A 16,585-nucleotide genomic window follows, 5' to 3' on the forward strand; every position below is an offset into this window, starting at 1 on the left:
GCAAAATCAGAAAAGGCAAATAGGAAAAAGGTATTACTTGATTGAGCTTTCCCTGGTGCGGAAGAGACGGGGTTTGGCCTGTGTGAGCTTGCGATCATCACACGCATTTTACAAAGGTTCTCAATCTTCCCTCGGTACGTTGACATGGTGTTGGCAATGCCGAAAGTGGGATTGTTAATAAATAGGCCGAATGTATTTATTATTCGATTTTTTTTCATGAGGTTTACCTTTCAGGAAATTTGTGACAAAACGTGATAGGCCCATATCAATATGTTTTTGTTAATGCCAGGAAAAAAAAATCAGCATTTGCCTGTGTAGGTAAACAGTCCTATATATTTATTTATGAGTAGAGTACTCTCGAAACGAACGTGTGTGTGTGTGTGTGTGTGTGTGTGTGTGTGTGTGTGTGTCTGTGTGTGTCTGTGTGTGTCTGTCTTCGGCAGCCCTATGCATCAAAAAGGAGTGGTCAACATCATGAAAATATCAAATCCTTCTTCCTTTTTATTTAGTTTAAATGTAATTCAGAATTGACCAGAACCAAAGTTGTAGTTTGGATTCCTGGGCAGTAGACTTGGACACATGTGTCTGTGTGTGCATGTCTGTCTGCTCGTGTGTGTGCGCACACACTTCTAAAAACAGGTGCGAATAGAAGATGTCACACACCAAACTGAAACAGCAACAATAACAGCCCCAACAATTGCAAAAAAAGACAAAATAAAAATACAAGATGAAATATCAACAGATACATACTGCCAACTGGGAAAGACAAAAGAGCAGGGAGATATTAAAAAAAAAAAAAGAGTTGGACAGATTGGGGATAGACAAAGAAGGATCACTGGAATCGCTAAGAACAGGTCAGCTCAAGTGGGACGGAAAACAAATCATTAATACCCAAGACCAAGGACACTACATGAATGGTTTTAAGAAGATGGCAGGACTGAGTCAATCAGACAAGTGTAGGTTCTGCAAGGTAGAAACAAAGTATGAGTCACCTCCCATCAGCATTTAAAAAAGTCATGTCAGAACAGCTGTACACCCAAAACCACAACAAGGTATGTAGAGGAATCCATTGGCACATCTGCAGAAATTTCAATATCCCAGTCCACAAAACCCATGGAATCATGACTCGAAAGCAATCATTGAAAACAAGTACATAATGCTCATGTGTGACCTGATGATCCCATCCAGCGTGAGCATAGAAAACAAAGCATTGTGACCAGACATAGGACACGGATACAAAAAGGAAAATAAGGCATTGCTAATTGAGGTTTCATTACCCAGTGATTTTGATCTTAATAACACAGAAATCAAGAAAATGACTAAATACCAGGACCTCAAGAATGAAGTGAAAAGATCCTGGAAGCTGAAGAGCATCAAAATTGTACCAGTGATAATTGGAGCAACAGGAATGATCAGGAAGAACGCCACTGAAATTAAAAAAACCATCCCCGGGAATATTACCACAAATGAACTACAATTGGAGGCAATCTGAGGTCTGTGACGATCCTGAAAAGAGAACTTGGAAGAAAACTCTGAGAAAGTTGTGCAGCTTGGCCCATGAACCGTGATCCCTTACCGAAGCGGAGGTGGATACTTTGGGCCCTGGGAGGACTCCGATCCACCTCCTGAAACCCGCATATGGAGATGACAACCAATGGCACGCACACACACACACACACACACACACACACACACACACACACACACACACACACACACACACACATCGAGAGTACTCAAATAAATGTATAGTACTGTTTACCTGGGATGTTTGCCACATCCACGCTGTTTGAGCATACATGATGCAATTATCCAAGTTTTGAAATGCATCTGGGAAAGAGAGAAAAAAAGCTCCCCTCAGCATTTAGACGATAGAGCATGGAAAACCCTGGGAGTTGGTATCCCTTAACTATGGAGGGAGCTCTTTCTCTAAAATTGTCCTGCTACCCTTTGTGTTTGAGGTTGGAAGTTTCTTCCGCCAAGGTCAATGTCCCTGTTTATTTGATGTCAAGTCCTGTGTTGTTTGCTGTCTCTCTCTTGTGAGTTTATGATTTGTGTGTGACAGCTCTTCCATTGCCTTAGAAACTCGAGAGAAAAGAAAAAAAGGATTCATAAATCTAAAGGTCTATAAATGTGCGGCCACAAAACAAATTGGTCACTTGGTCGTGCTAAAATGCACTTGGTGACCCTGTTTTCAATAAAGTCCATGTTGGTCTGTAGTTCAGGTGTAATTGTCAGCTGTACATGTACTTTCTTGCCACCTAGCGATGGAGGTCGTTATTACTCGGCACGATGATGTTCGAAAAGCTGTGGACATTTTGCCATGGCAAGGTCCTACTCTGAAATGGCAATCGCATTCTCAGTTGAACGCACCTGTATCGCCTCCATTGAAACAAATTGTAAATGTCTTTTTGATCATTCCAAATGTTGCAATTTCCTTAATACTGTCTCTTGAAATGACAATATTCTTGACTTTCATTGTACTTTATCATTGTTTCTAATTAATTAGGCAAAGAGTGTCGTCTTCTTCTTCATTCCTATGCAGGGTAGAATCATTGGTTGAGGGCATGGCTGTGCCACTGATGCAAGGTTAGGACCGGAATTTGGAATTTGTTCATGGTGCCGGCCATACCGCGCTTAATCTTCACGAAGGATACCGTGAGATCTTTAAGACTTTAACGTCCATCACCAAATGCTGGCAGATGGGACGTCTGTTTTTAACGTCCATCAGAGGGACGGACGATATGTGCATGATTGTGAAACACCGGGATGACAGTTTATAGCTGGGTTGGGATTCGAACCCAGGCTAGGTAGCTTAGTGGGAGTGCGTGCACCCCTGGGACCTCCTGTCACCTCAGTGTGTGGTTGTCACCTATTTTGATCATGTATTAAATAAATAATTTGAATGACAACTTGTCTTCTTTACTACTCAACCTGAAAGAGGTGATACACATGCTTGCTATTTTAAACCATGCGAATGAAGCAAACATTAATTTTCGCTTCTCTTTCAATTTTTTTTTGTATAATTGTATATTTCACTTCGGACTGACTGCTCAATGTGTTTTGTGTTTCAATTTTTCCCACCCTCACTCACGTGTGTGACTATTATTTTTCAGTTGAACAAATGCTGGCTGAGACATGCAAATATGTTGGTAAGGCAATGGTGGCGGCAAGATTCTGCATCACAATTCAGACAAATGTTAATTGACTTGTTTTTATGCAGTACCTGGTTTTACTACATCATCTTTACCTGTGCCATTGATTCATTATCCTCATTCCTTTTGAAAAAAAAAAACTGGGGAGATATTTTAATCTGCTCCGTCCGTCTGCCTGTCTGCTCCGTCAGTTTAAAAGAACGTAGATATGAAAGAACATGTCTATGTTCTTTCAAAATCAAATTATCTGTCAAGGTCACCGATTTTGTATGCTTTACAATAATTGTAGATTCAAATCTTTTGGGATTCTTTTGGAACACCGTATGTGAAGATACAGACGGTGTGGCATCACAGGACTTGACATCAAAGTGAAATTTCTGTACTTTGCCTACACTATTTTTCTCCATCAGAAGCTTCCACACAACAAAAGCAGTCAGGATAGACTCTCAGGAAGATATAAGACATGGGAAGATTTTTTTTGCAAGTTTAAAAAAAAGCAAAAATATGTAAACATGCAATTGATAACTGGAATACTTCCTTCATTTTCTATTTTCTCCTCCCAACAGAGGAGACCATGTGAAAGAGATGAACATCTACTGCTGCGTGCCCATGCAGAAGTTTACCCGACCCCTGGAGAACTTGCAGCCACTCAGCACCTTGTGTGTGCCTCAGAGAGAGCACTGCATAATTTATCAAACTCACTTACTTGGAGGTTTGACTCTTCACCTTTGCATAATATATATATATATATATATATATGAAATTAGGTGAGGGCACAAACCCCTACATACTGCCGGTCCAAAGGCGATGAAGAAAGAGTGTGGCAAAAGGAGACAAAAAGGACAAGCCCGTCCCTCTTAGAGAGGGGCAAGGCCAGTTCGGAGACAAGGACCAGGTGACTCACGCACAGACGGATGGGGGGGGGGGGGGGGGGGGGTGGGGGAAATGGAAAGGGCAGATGCCGATTGGCAGGAAGGCAAAGGAGAGCAGCAGAATGAGGGAGAGGAGGAGGGTGAAGATGATGAAGAGCAGGGTTGGCTGGAAGAAGAATTAGCCAACAAAATAGAAGAGATACAATTGATAAAACTCAGTGACCAAACCTCCATCGCATAGAATTTGGACTAGACAAGTGTGTCAAGTGCACATGTGTACAAGGTAAACGACAAAAACAGACAATATAAAAATTCATCTTGAAACAACAATACAACAGTTTGAAATATATCTATATATATATATATATATATATATATATATATATATATATATATATATATATATATATATTTATGTGAGGGCACAAACCCCTACATACTGCCGGTCCAAAGGCGATGAAGAAAGAGCGTGGCAAAAGGAGACAAAAAGGACAAGCCTGTCCCTCTTAGAGAGGGGCAAGGCCAGTTCGGAGACAAGGACCAGGTGACTCACGCACAGACGGGTGGGGGGGGGGGGGGGGGGTCTACAAAAGTTATTGCCGCTTCCTCTGGAGATGGTCCGTCAACTTGACAATGCTGTTTGTCATGGAGTGGTGGCTTTACGAAATTCCGGCATGAAACAGCGTGCTATTGCTCGGCAGTATGGCATCACTCAAGGTCAGGTGTCAAAGATCCTGAAACGAAATGCTCAGAGGGGTGTCCCTACTCCAATACCGAGGCCAGGATGTCTCCACAGAACCACAAGGAGAGATGATCGCCAGTTGCACCGGTTAGTCTGCAATGGCCGTACCAAGTCAGCTAATCGGCTTCGGGCTGAGTGGCAGCAACTGACAAATGTGCCTGTATCCAGAAGGCTAGTCAACCAACGACTGGTTCAAGCAGGCTATCGTGCCAGGCGTCCCCTGAGAAAGCCACGCCTGACCAGACAACACAGCCAGCACCGATTGCAGTGGGCCAGAGAGCACCGTCAATGGCAGCCAGGACACTGGAATCACGTGACCTTTTTTTTTTGTATACAGAGTCGAGGCTTGTGAAAGAGCTAACATTTATCAAACAAACAAATCAAACAAACAAGCAAACAAAGTATATAAAAAGGGGAGCGGTCGACAAGATGGGGAGAGAAGGGGAGAAAGCACACAAGCACAACATTTGAGAGCAGGGACATCGGGAGATGTTTTTCGTCTAGATGTTTCTTCAGTGACGAGTCTAGATTTCTGGTCTATCGTCAAGATGGCCGCAACCGAGTGCGCAGACAAGTGCATGAAGCCTACAACGAAGATTGTATTGTGCCAAGAGTCCAAGCTGGAGGTGGTGGGGTGACCATTTGGGCTGCTTTTCATGCAGGGGGCAAAACTGACCTGGTTGTTCTGAATGGAAACCTGAACCAGTTCAAGTACAGGGCCATTCTGGGAGAAACATTGCTTCCATTTGCTCGTGCAGCCTTTCAAGGAAACTTTGTCTTCCAAGATGACAATGCACGGCCTCATCGTGCTCACATGATCCAACACTTTCTTGCTGACCGTGGTGTCGAGCATATGGAGTGGCCTGCCATGTCCCCGGATATGAATCCGATAGAGAACTTGTGGGCAGAATTAACGCGTCAAATCGACCACTTGGACCAGCAGCCGACCTCTGTGCGTGAATTGCAGCAGGCTATTGTCACTGCATGGCAAGCGATTCCTGGCCAAACCTTGGCAAATCTCGTGAACAGCATGCCTCGACGTGTACATGCTCTCCTGAATGCTCGTGGGGGTTACACGAAGTACTGAACTGTAATTTTACTGTCCGTTATCCCAGTCATAATTTAACTTTTGCTTTTGTTGAAATTTTTTTTGGCTAATGTGCAAAATAAAGAGATACTTCTGGAAAGCGTACAGAAGTTTAACACAGAACTGTCCGTGAATTGAGTTCGATATCAGTTTACATCACTTTCAAGGATCAATTTATTTGCTTCAAAATGTCAAATGTGGTTTTTGTTTCTTTTAAAGGTCACATTAACAAAATCTAGAATAATTTCAACATAATTCTAATGAACTATTGGTTCTAAGTCATCTTGAAAAGTAAGTTCATCCCCACAAAAAAAATATTCCATATTAAATGCCAAGTCTGTATGTCACAAACAAATGTGCAAAACAATCACCAAAGAATAACCTACGTAGAACAAAGCTGATCCTGAAAACATTCCTCTCCCCAAGAAACAAAATCAAAGCCATAAACCAGCTCGCAGTACCAGTGTTCCAATATAGCTGTGGAATAATAAACTGGGCCCAATCAGAAATCAACAAGTTCGACATAAAAACAAGAAAACTCCTTACCATCCACAAAATGTTTTACAAAAACTCGTGCATCCCGAGAATGTACCTGCCGAGACGAGAGGGAGGGAGGGGTCTGATGGAACTCAACCAGGTGCACAGAGTGACAAGTGTAGGACTAGATGAGTATGTGAAATGCTCAACAGACTATCGGATGCAATTTGTAAACAAACATGAACACAACAAACCTGAACATGTATCACTAACTCACCCTGCAAAGAATTTCCATAAACAGGTGCGAATAGAAGATGCCGCACAGGAAAATGAAACAGCAACAAATACAGCCCCAACAATTGCAAAAAAAAAGACAAAATAAATGTATAAAAATAAATATCAAGACATATACACCAACAACTGGGAAAACGACAAAAGAGCAGGAAAATAAGAAACATAATTGGACAGAATGAGGATAGACAAAGAAGGCTCATTGGAATGGTGATGAAGAGGGCAGCTCAACTGGGACCGTGAACAAATCATAATAAATGCCCAAGATCAAGGACACTACACCAACAACAACAACAGGCATTTTAAGGCCATTTTCCCTGCAAGAGCGGGGTCTAGCCTTGCGGTCCCCATGACAATGTTCTCCATTTTGCCCTATTTTCTGCATCTCCCCTTGTTAACCCCCTTGCCCGCATTTCTTCTTCGACCATCTTTAGCCACTACAACGAACGACCAAGGACACTACACCAATGGATTAAAAAAGATGGTGGGGCTAAGCCAGACGGATAAGTGTAGATTCTGCAAGACAGAAACAGAAAGGCTAGTCACCTGCTCTTGGGATGCAAAAAACTATTATCAGAACAACTTTACACACAACGGCACAACAAAGTATGCAAAGTGATTGATTGGCATATCTGCAAAAAATGTTAACATCCCAGTACCAGAAAGCTCATGGAAACACAAACCAAGGCCAATCATTGAAAATGAGGATGTCATGCTCATGTACAACCTGACCTGATAGTTACATCAAGCGTGAACATGGTAACAAAACATTGCGTCCAGACATAGTTCTCAGGTACAAAAATGAAAAGACAGCATTGCTGATCGAGATATCGGTACCAGCGATTTTGGCTTCAGTAACGCATAAATCAAGAAAATGACCAAATGCCGTTGATTTTCCAAAAGGGCCTATATCCAAAGTTAGCTGCACCCCCTGTCAATCTTATGTTTCGTGATATTTTTGTCTTATTGAACTTCTAAGTTGATAATTTCATAACATTACCCCTTTCAAAAATGGTCCCAACAACCCTAATTCAACTCTTTAACCTACAAAGAGCATCACTGATGTGAAAATATATGTAAGCAACTTTCTTGCTTGAGGAGTTGATATATTGTGTTAAATGTTTTTATATTACCCCGGACAGTATAATGCACGACCTCTGGTTACACAGTAGTGTAATGTCATGTGTTATGCACAAAGCCTGGTGTTGGATTAGCGTTTTGGGTACTGGCTTGGTATCCTAGGATCCTGAGTTTGAATCCCGGTCGATTGTTGAATTAACACCAGGGGGGTTGACTCAGCCTGTCATCCTTCCGAGGTGGGCAAATTGAGTTCCAGCTCACTGGTAATTAGGGCACTGCATCAGCGGCACAAATGCGCTTCCAGAAAAATGATGCAATCCAGCAGCCACAGGCTGCATACGAAAAAACCAAAAAAATGTGTCATGCACTCAGTCACCAGAGAGAATGGGTAAATGAGTAAAATCTGGGACAAGTTTTCTGTATTTTCCATTAATATTGCCCCATCAGTTACTAAGATTTTGATTCAGCGTAACTTAAATTCATACTTTTTGTTTCAAAGTCTGAGAGGTCACAAGTTGGCAGCAGATGCGATGGAGCGACTGAGATGGGATGCCTTCCTGGCATGGAATGAATGTCGGGAAACACTATGAATCTTGAGTCATTCACTGCTATTGTCCAATGTCTTCGTTCAGAAATCAATGTAACCATGATCCAAGCCATAGTAAATCACAGGAATTTCAGGTTACAGAAGAGCTGTATGATAAGTTCTGCAAGTCTCTGGGTCCAAATTGTCAGTTCTGGACATTGTATCTTGATATGGTTAGTTTGGCCTTGCAGTTTGTCAGATCCACATGAGAAGCAAGTTGGGATATACATCTGAGTGTCTTCTGGAGCTCCTACCATGGTGCTGTGCATACTACAGAACAAACGACGCCAGGTATTTCCCAGTTTACCTTCTTTAGATAATTTGGTTGCTGGATACTTCCGCAGCTGCTCATGCCCAACTGGCCAATGGTGATTTCGCTGTTCACAGCAGTCACAAGGTAACAAATTTGGCCGTATTCCACAGGATCAAACAATCGAAAACAGATACCAATTGCAACAAGTGGTGGCATCATTGGTATGAGCTTGAATCCTGGTGCAGTTTTTAAGTGGATGATACTACGCACAGATTGTGCTGATTGTACCCATCATTGTCAAGAGCTGTAGGTTTGGAGTAGACTAAACATGAACATACAATGATGCAAGAAGAAAGCGTATGCGGAGATGATGAGGAAGCCGTAAAACGGATAATTACCCGTGTTGACAATTGTATCAACCCATTCAAATCTGATGAGAAGCTATGCCATGTGGCATCTGGGAACATTGCAACAGAAGAGATCAAGTCAGATGTCCTGTCTGCACATGGGAAGTGGATTATTTCCTTAAGAAGATTCATCTCTGATGAGCTTGAAATTGGAGGAAAGAAATATTTTTATGAATCCATACCTCAACTCCAACGAAAGACGTTCTCATCAGCCGAGAAGACAAAACATGGGTCAGCCACATCTAGGACAGATGTACTTAATCAAGTCCACAAGATAAATGTTTGCATTTGGACGCTTGCTATTTATTGGTGAAAGCCATGATCTGCCGTTGAAGAGGCTTCGAGAGTATCCTTTGGGATACCTCCCTGTGTCAATTGCTACACCTGATGGCAGTCCTGTGAAGACAGTGACGTCTACAATCCTCAAAGTACTAGAAGGAGACAAGGCCCCGTTGACTAGTGTTCCTCCTCATTGCAACTGGATCCCTGATGTCATGGCTATACTCCATTCTCCGAAACCGGCAGCCGATAGCACATACTCCCAGCTGGCATCTCAGATATTTAACAGCATTGCCAGAGGCATACCAGATGGCAGGATTGATTGGGTGGTTGATACATACCCAGAAATGTCGATCAAAGATGTTGAACATGATCGGAGAAGTGCTGCGGGTGTTTTGGAAACAATAATTTGCTCAGGTGCACAGAATATCAACAAAGAGTTCAATAAAGGAGCGCAACATTCAAGGAGGAACTCGCACAGTTTCTACTGCATTAGTGGTGTGGACCAGAATATGCAGGGCGATTGAACAATCACGCCTTATTTGTCACAGTAGGTGATAAATGGTGCAGGTTGAATACCCGTGATGCAAGCTGTTGTTGACATGGTAGTCATTGCAGCTTCTCTCAGTCACAACATCCAGGCACAATTGATCTTCCACACAGGTACACAACGCAATGCCCTTCCTAGATGTCATACTTTCACTGGCTGCGACTCAATGAGTGCATTCGTTGGCACAAGCAAAATAGTTGTGGTTAAGCTCATCAAGTAAGACCGCATTTAGAAGTACCATGATGGATATCGGGCAATTTATTTAACATAACACCAGAACTACTTGCTGTAGGAGAAGCAGCAATCTGTCCACTGTATGGGAAGAAACAGCAGACTTTATTGAATCTCCTTAGAAATTATATGTTTTCCATCTCCGGCGCATCAAGTACCAAGCTTCCATTTGGAGAAGATACTTGGATAGTTCTCCAGATGTACTGTCTGACCGTAGCCATGGATGGCTAGGAATTTAATGGTAATGAGAATGAATAAATGAATGATCGTTTTAAGGACATTTTCCCCCTCTAGAGTGGGGGTTACCCTTGCCGGCCCCATGACAATCATGGTTCCCTGTTATGAGGCAATGTTTTTATGGCCGGATGCCCTTCCTGACGCCAACCCTTAGTCGCCTCTTACGATGGGCAGGGATACGGTGTACCTATTCTAAATCAGGGTACTCACCGTGAACATTCATCCCAGCAATCTGGGACTCAATTTGCCGACCTAGGAAGGATGACAGGCTGAGTCAACCCCCCTGTCGTTAATTCAGCGATTTGACGGGGATTCAAACTCAGGATCCTAGGATCCCAAGCCGGCACCCTAATCGCTAAGCCAACACCAGGCTTTAATGGTAATGAGATTACCATAAATTTTGCGGACGTTGCTCCTGCTCCAATCCAATGACCATTTTAGAGTGCTTCAGTTGCAAATTCCAGAAGTGTAGTGGTGGAAGATGCATCAAACCTCTGAGCTTTTGTTGTTTGTAGATACAATTTTGACTTTGTTGTGTTCCTGTGGGTTTTGCTATTTGTTTGGCAATACTTCAATATGATATGTCCCGATCACACTGTATGTTTGAGTAAACATGCAGTATGTTTACTCTCACTTTCTTCCTTACACCCTCTCACATAGGTCTTCCATGAGAGAGAGAAAGGAGTGAGAGAATGAATGAATGAATGATCGTTTTAAGGCCATTTTCCCCGCGAGAGCAGGGGTTAGCCTTGCGGGCCCCATGACAATCATGGTTCCCTGTTTGAGGCAATGTTTTTATGGCCGGATGCCCTTCCTGACGCCAACCCTTGGTCACGCTCTTACGATGCGCAGGGATACAAAACCTATGAGAGAAAAGGAACCTATTAGTTTTTATTTGCCTATAACAACCAAGTTTATGATTAGCTCGTCAAACAGCTCCACATTCTTTACCATGTCCAAAGCTACTTCTTTTATTTTTATTTTCCCTCGTTTTCTTCCCATTTATCCACCACATATTGGTTAAATACAGAGGCTGCTCATGCTCCTGATGAAATAGTTACCCAAATGCCTGTACTATACTTCGTCACATTAATTAGTCACATATACTTTATTTTTGTGTTGTTTCTTTTTGATTTGCTTTATTTTAATTTATTCCTGCGATTCTATTATGGCCTATTTTTTGTCCTAAACCTTGTCTTCATTCCTTGCCACAGTGGCGGAGGAGGGAGGGAGTTGGTGACTGTTCAACGGATTGGCCGTCTTGCCAAGGGGTTGCTTCTCAGGGGTTGTCATGGCGTCGCTGTGGCTCTGTGCTGTCAAAATTGGCCAAGCCTTGGGTTGTTGGAACAAATACAATCAGGCCTCAAAACACAATTTCAGGTAATGCTGCCACTTTGTTAAAATCACCATCATTTCATCTAATCTACACTGTAAACATACGAGAACTGGGATAGGTTTTCACCTTGTCCTTAAAATTGGAGGAAAAGGGGGAAAGGGTAAAAGAAAAATGAAGTTTGATTGAACATATTGTAACGAATTTGAGAAGTGTAACGGTTTTGAGAAGTGTGACAATTTTGGAGAAAGTGTAACGAATGTGAAAAGTATGGTTTTGTTGTGTGTAACACCCTCGTAATGTAAATAATGGTCGCAGCCGTCCTCCTAGTTAATTCCATGAAACTTACACACAGGCCACGATATATCTTTTTAAATAGTTTATTTCCTTATTCTATGTAGGCTAAATATGTGTTTCCCACTAGATTGACTCTGCATTGCATCAAACGAAATAAAGCGTAGGCCCCTCCGATGATCCATGGCAGCTCAAGTGCCAGGGATTCCCCCACTTGAGCTTTCACAGCAACCGTTTATTGCAGTACTGAACTGCTGTGCAACGTGACGGCGCATTACCTGCAGCTGCTGACCGGTTTTCGCCATTTGTGGCCATTACGAACAAGGGGAGTGGCTAGAGAAGACGGGTCGCCCCCCTCGTCATAGGGGGGAGGAGTAAGTCGGCCCCGCTCATCCAACCCAGAACAAGGGGTTTGGCTAAGAGAGGGCGGAGCGGGAACCCCCGAAAAAGTGCGCGAAGGTTCGGTGAGGAGACCAATATAAGCCGCCGCGGGACGCACTCCACGCTCCAGCTCTGACCCCGTCCTCTTGCTCTGACTCCGTCCTCTTGCTTGCTGTCGCTCGTTGTTGCTGGGGAGAAGGAAGACGCCTGAACGAGCAGGTGTGTGCGAGCCATCGTGCGACCAGCTGCGCTGCAGCTAAGGGGGCAGCTAAGGGGCCGCAGGCCACGAAAAGGACGTGCCAGGCAGCAATCCACGCTGGACCCTCCATTGCCTCCCAAAACAACCATCCATCCTCAAGCCATACCTGCCTGCAATATCCCCCGTGTAAGTGTGAACGTCGTCTGTCCTAATCGTTGCCCTGGGGTTAAGTAAATTGACTAGTATAAGCTAACGATGCACTGTGTGACTGCTTCTTCCATCCATTGCTTGTAAATAATTTTGATCGCTCCTTCTTTTTGCTTGTGTGTATAATAAATCCTGTTATTCCTCCGTACTCTGTCTTCTTCTCTTTTCCTTCTCTTTCGGTCGCTTTAGAGGTTTCCAAATTGAATATCTGTGGTGCGATCTGGTCAACGTTGGGGGAGTCGGGCCAATCGGGGATCCTGTAACGGTCGCGGTGGACCATCCGCTCGGCCCATAATAACATCTAAACCGCGTCCGTAACAATTGGTGTCGAGGAGTGGGATACGAGGCCCGAACCAAATTTTTAAAACGTATAGGAAAAAAAATTTTTGGTCAAAATTACGAGCTGCCGAAATTTTGTTTTATAAAACCCGAATTTTGAGATCGCGCCATGGACAATCAAGGCGATCGGATGTCGGTGGGGGAGATAGACGGTTAGGGGTAACCCAGGACTTAGGGGAAGAAAGGGAGGAGGAGAGCAATGAGGTGGTTGAGGGTGTATCAGACGCACAAAATGGCGTCCTCGCGCACGAGGTTTCGGGCGCACATAATGGCGTCCTCGCGCACATGGTTGTTGCGGCACCAAATTTAGCCGCGCCTATGGTCGCGGCAGCCGAGCCAGAGATGCCAGAGTACATGCGAGTCTTTATGATTCAAATGATGGCAAAAATTGAAGTAATGAGGGACGAAGCGAGGGCTCAGAGTGAGCAATTGGGGGTAATGAGGGACGAAGCGAGGGGTACCGGTGAGGGGTTAGACAATAATTTTAAGGGATTAGACAAGAAATTTGGGAAGTTAGACGACAAATTTGAGGGGTTAGACAACGGGATAAAAGAGGTGAAAAATGGGTTAATGGGGTTAGAAAATAGGATGGAGGACAAATTGCGGGAAATAGGGGAACAATCTGCCAGGGAAATCAAACGAATGGGGAACCAGATAGAGGAGGTGCAAATCGGGTTAGAAAGTAAACTGGATGCTCAGAGGGATGAATTGGGACAGATGAGGGTGGCATCTACAAAAGAGATGGAGGAGATGAAAGAGGGGATACGACGAGGTGTAAGTGAGGAGGTTTCGGGGCTACGCGAGGAGGTAAAGCGAGGTGAGAAGCGTATGGAGAAAGAGGTGAGGAATAATACGGCTAGGTTACAGGGGGGCATAGAGGGTCTGACGAAGGGAGTAGAGCAGCTGACAGTGGGACAAAGGGAACTAGCGGACCAAGTGGAAAAGAACACTGCAATCATCGGGGGTTTAAAAGCGACACAAAAGGACATTAAAAATGAATTAATAGCGACACAGAAGGAATGTCAAATGGAACATGAGGGATTGACGAAGAGGTTGGAAGAGGTGACAGAAGTAATGGAGACGAAGGACCGGGAGGTAAGGACGCACATAGAAACGGTTAAAGTAGCGATGGAGGAAGAAATAGAGGGGGCGCACCGGGAGCTGAAGGAGGTAAAGGAAAAATTAGAGGAGGTGGAAGAAGAGGTGAGTGAAATTAAGAAGAGACGGACAGAAACTAAGAGAGAAATAAAGGAGGAGGTAATGGAATTGGTACAAGGTCTGTGCTCGAATCGTGATGTGCTGTTCACTAACCAAATAAAGAGTTTGCAGGTGGCAAAGGAGGTGCGGAGACGAGGTGCCAAGGTGAGTGGCGATATAATCGGAAATGTACATGATGTGAGGAAAGCTTCAGTCGGCTTGGGGATTGGTTTGGATCCGGGTGTTCGTGAAAGGCCGTTGGTGAAGTGTGCGACAGGTCTGGTGTGCGAAAAACGAGGTGTGCGAGAATGTCCGACCATGGGGTGTGTGAGGAAAAAGTGCGCGCCGACCAGTGAGTGTGCTGTCGAGAGTGAGTCGGTCGTAGCGCGTGTGCGAGGGAGCACATGGAAGCGCGGTGTGGCGAGTGTTACGGAGGAAGTAACGAAAGAGTGTGCGCAAGAGGATGCGCGAGAAAGGTGTGTAACGGACAGGTGCATGGGGAAAGAGTGCGCTGTCAAGAGTGAAGGAGAATGCACGCCTGTGGTGAGAGTTACAGAGGATGTAACGAAAGAGTGTGCGCAAGAGGGTGCGGAAGAAAGGTGTGTAACGGACAGGTGCATGAGGAAGAGTGCGCTGTCGAGAGTAAGGGTGAGTGCGCGACCGAGAGTGGAGGTGAAAGTAGTGAGAGTGACACGGTGCGTGAGTTGGTTGTGACAGGTGAGCGAGGATGTACACCTGGCATGGAAGGATGCACACCTGGAATGGTAGAGCGTGTGTGGGATTGCACGCTTGAGTTGGTCGTGAGGCACGTGGTTGGGTGTGCGAGAGAGAGAGCACACCTGTGATTGTCACAGAGGAGGTGACCGAGGAAGGGGCGCGAAGAGGTGTGTTGGGGAGGTGTGCGAACAACGAATGTGTGCCAAGGTGTTCGGTGGTCAGGTGTGTGACCAAGTCTGTGAGCGGAATGAGTGTACCGAGGTGTGTAAGGGAAGGTACGAGGAGCATGGGAACAGCTGGAGGTATGAGCAAGAAAGGGGTAGCGTATGCGTGTAAGCATGCAGGTGAGGCATCGACGGTAACCGGGTTAGCGGTTAGAGCGACTTATAGCCGAATCGGGCCCTCGGTTCGTGCCGGGCTTCGCGTGCCGCGAGAACCAGCGGGGATCCGAGCCACGGCGGGTTCAAAAGGACCACCGTACGCGATCCACGCTGGGCCGTGCTGGGAACGGCCGCGTCCGTGCTCCACTAGGCGGAGCGGGCAGCCCGATAGGAAGGGTCGTCATGGCGACCACTTTTTATTGAGACGTTCCGGCAGGTCGAGATCGGGACATTGGATGGCTCCACGCCGAGGTGGTGCGTGGGATCTCGGCCCGGGTAAGCCCCCGTCCCTGCCCCGAATGCGGGACGCATCCAGCCGCCGGCACCAAAGAACCCGCGTTCATTGCTCGGCTGTACGAAGCCGAGCTTTAGAAGGGAATTGGCGCACCGAGAGGATCTAATAAGTAGACGGGTGATGAGGATAGTGTTTTGGCCCCGAAATTAGAAAAAAAGCAAAATTTGATGATGGTAGAGTGATTGGCAAATTTTTGATTTATTGAATTTGGATGAACAAAATTAATAGTGAGAGACCCCCGATGTGGTGGGATGGCAAATCCATCACCCCTCACGGAGGGGGGGCAAAGGAGCACTAGCTTATGGGGTTGATGGCAGTGAAAACTAGCCCGGGTGGGTTAGGATATTGTGTGTAGGGATCTAGCGAAGATGACATTAGGTAACGTTAAGATTAGTTAGTGACAATGACACCTGTAGTGGGGACGCAGGTAGAGTAGTGTGGATGATAATGACGTGGGAGCGCAATAGTTTAAAGGGGTGACTGGGAAGCGCAAGTTTCAGAGGGGAGTAGTTAGATGAGATGATGCCGTGTGTTTGAGGATTGAACAGGTGTGCAACTGAACAGGTGTATGGAGCAGTGTATGAGGGAGTAGTGGTGATTGCGTGTTGTGTTGACCAAATGGTCCAGGAAGAAAGGAGGGTGCAGGTGGCACCAGGTGTGAGTGCACAGGTGTGCAACAACAGGTATGGAGAATGGTTGTGTGGAATAAATGGTATGGGATATATGGCGTATTGGGATGGATGGTCGTGGAGTGAGTATGGTGGAAATTGTGGAGTGGAGTGGATGGTGCAAAGGTGTGAATGGGGGAAGGATGGACCCCCATCACGAATACCCGGGGCGGGTAGTGTAAGTGTTAGGTAGAGGGTACAGGTAAATTGTGGTTGGATATTGGCATCTGTGGTGCGAGTGGAAGAATGATGTTTGGATGGGTGCATTAGTGTTGTGGAAATGGTTGGGCGTGTAGCCTGTTAGTGTGTGTAGTTGGTTTGGGCACTC

The 16,585-nt window shown here is 45.1% G+C and overlaps 1 protein-coding gene across 3 annotated transcripts in view; it reads left to right on the forward strand.

Annotated features, from left to right (window-relative positions):
- Positions 1-16,585, forward strand: part of LOC137429491 (spermatid perinuclear RNA-binding protein) — a 109,368-nt gene continuing 92,783 nt past the window's right edge. For all 3 annotated transcript variants that reach the window (XM_078780859.1, XM_078780860.1, XM_078780861.1), the window contains exons 1-4: positions 1-134; positions 3,117-3,152; positions 3,722-3,867; positions 11,462-11,627. In XM_078780859.1, the coding sequence (XP_078636985.1) occupies positions 3,147-3,152; positions 3,722-3,867; positions 11,462-11,627 (318 nt within the window). In that variant the 5' untranslated portion in view covers positions 1-134; positions 3,117-3,146. The remainder of the gene's footprint in view (positions 135-3,116; positions 3,153-3,721; positions 3,868-11,461; positions 11,628-16,585) is intronic.

The sequence above is a fragment of the Myxine glutinosa genome, chromosome 6, assembly GCF_964187855.1.
Source record: "Myxine glutinosa chromosome 6, kmMyxGlut1.1, whole genome shotgun sequence".
NCBI lineage: Eukaryota > Metazoa > Chordata > Myxini > Myxiniformes > Myxinidae > Myxine > Myxine glutinosa.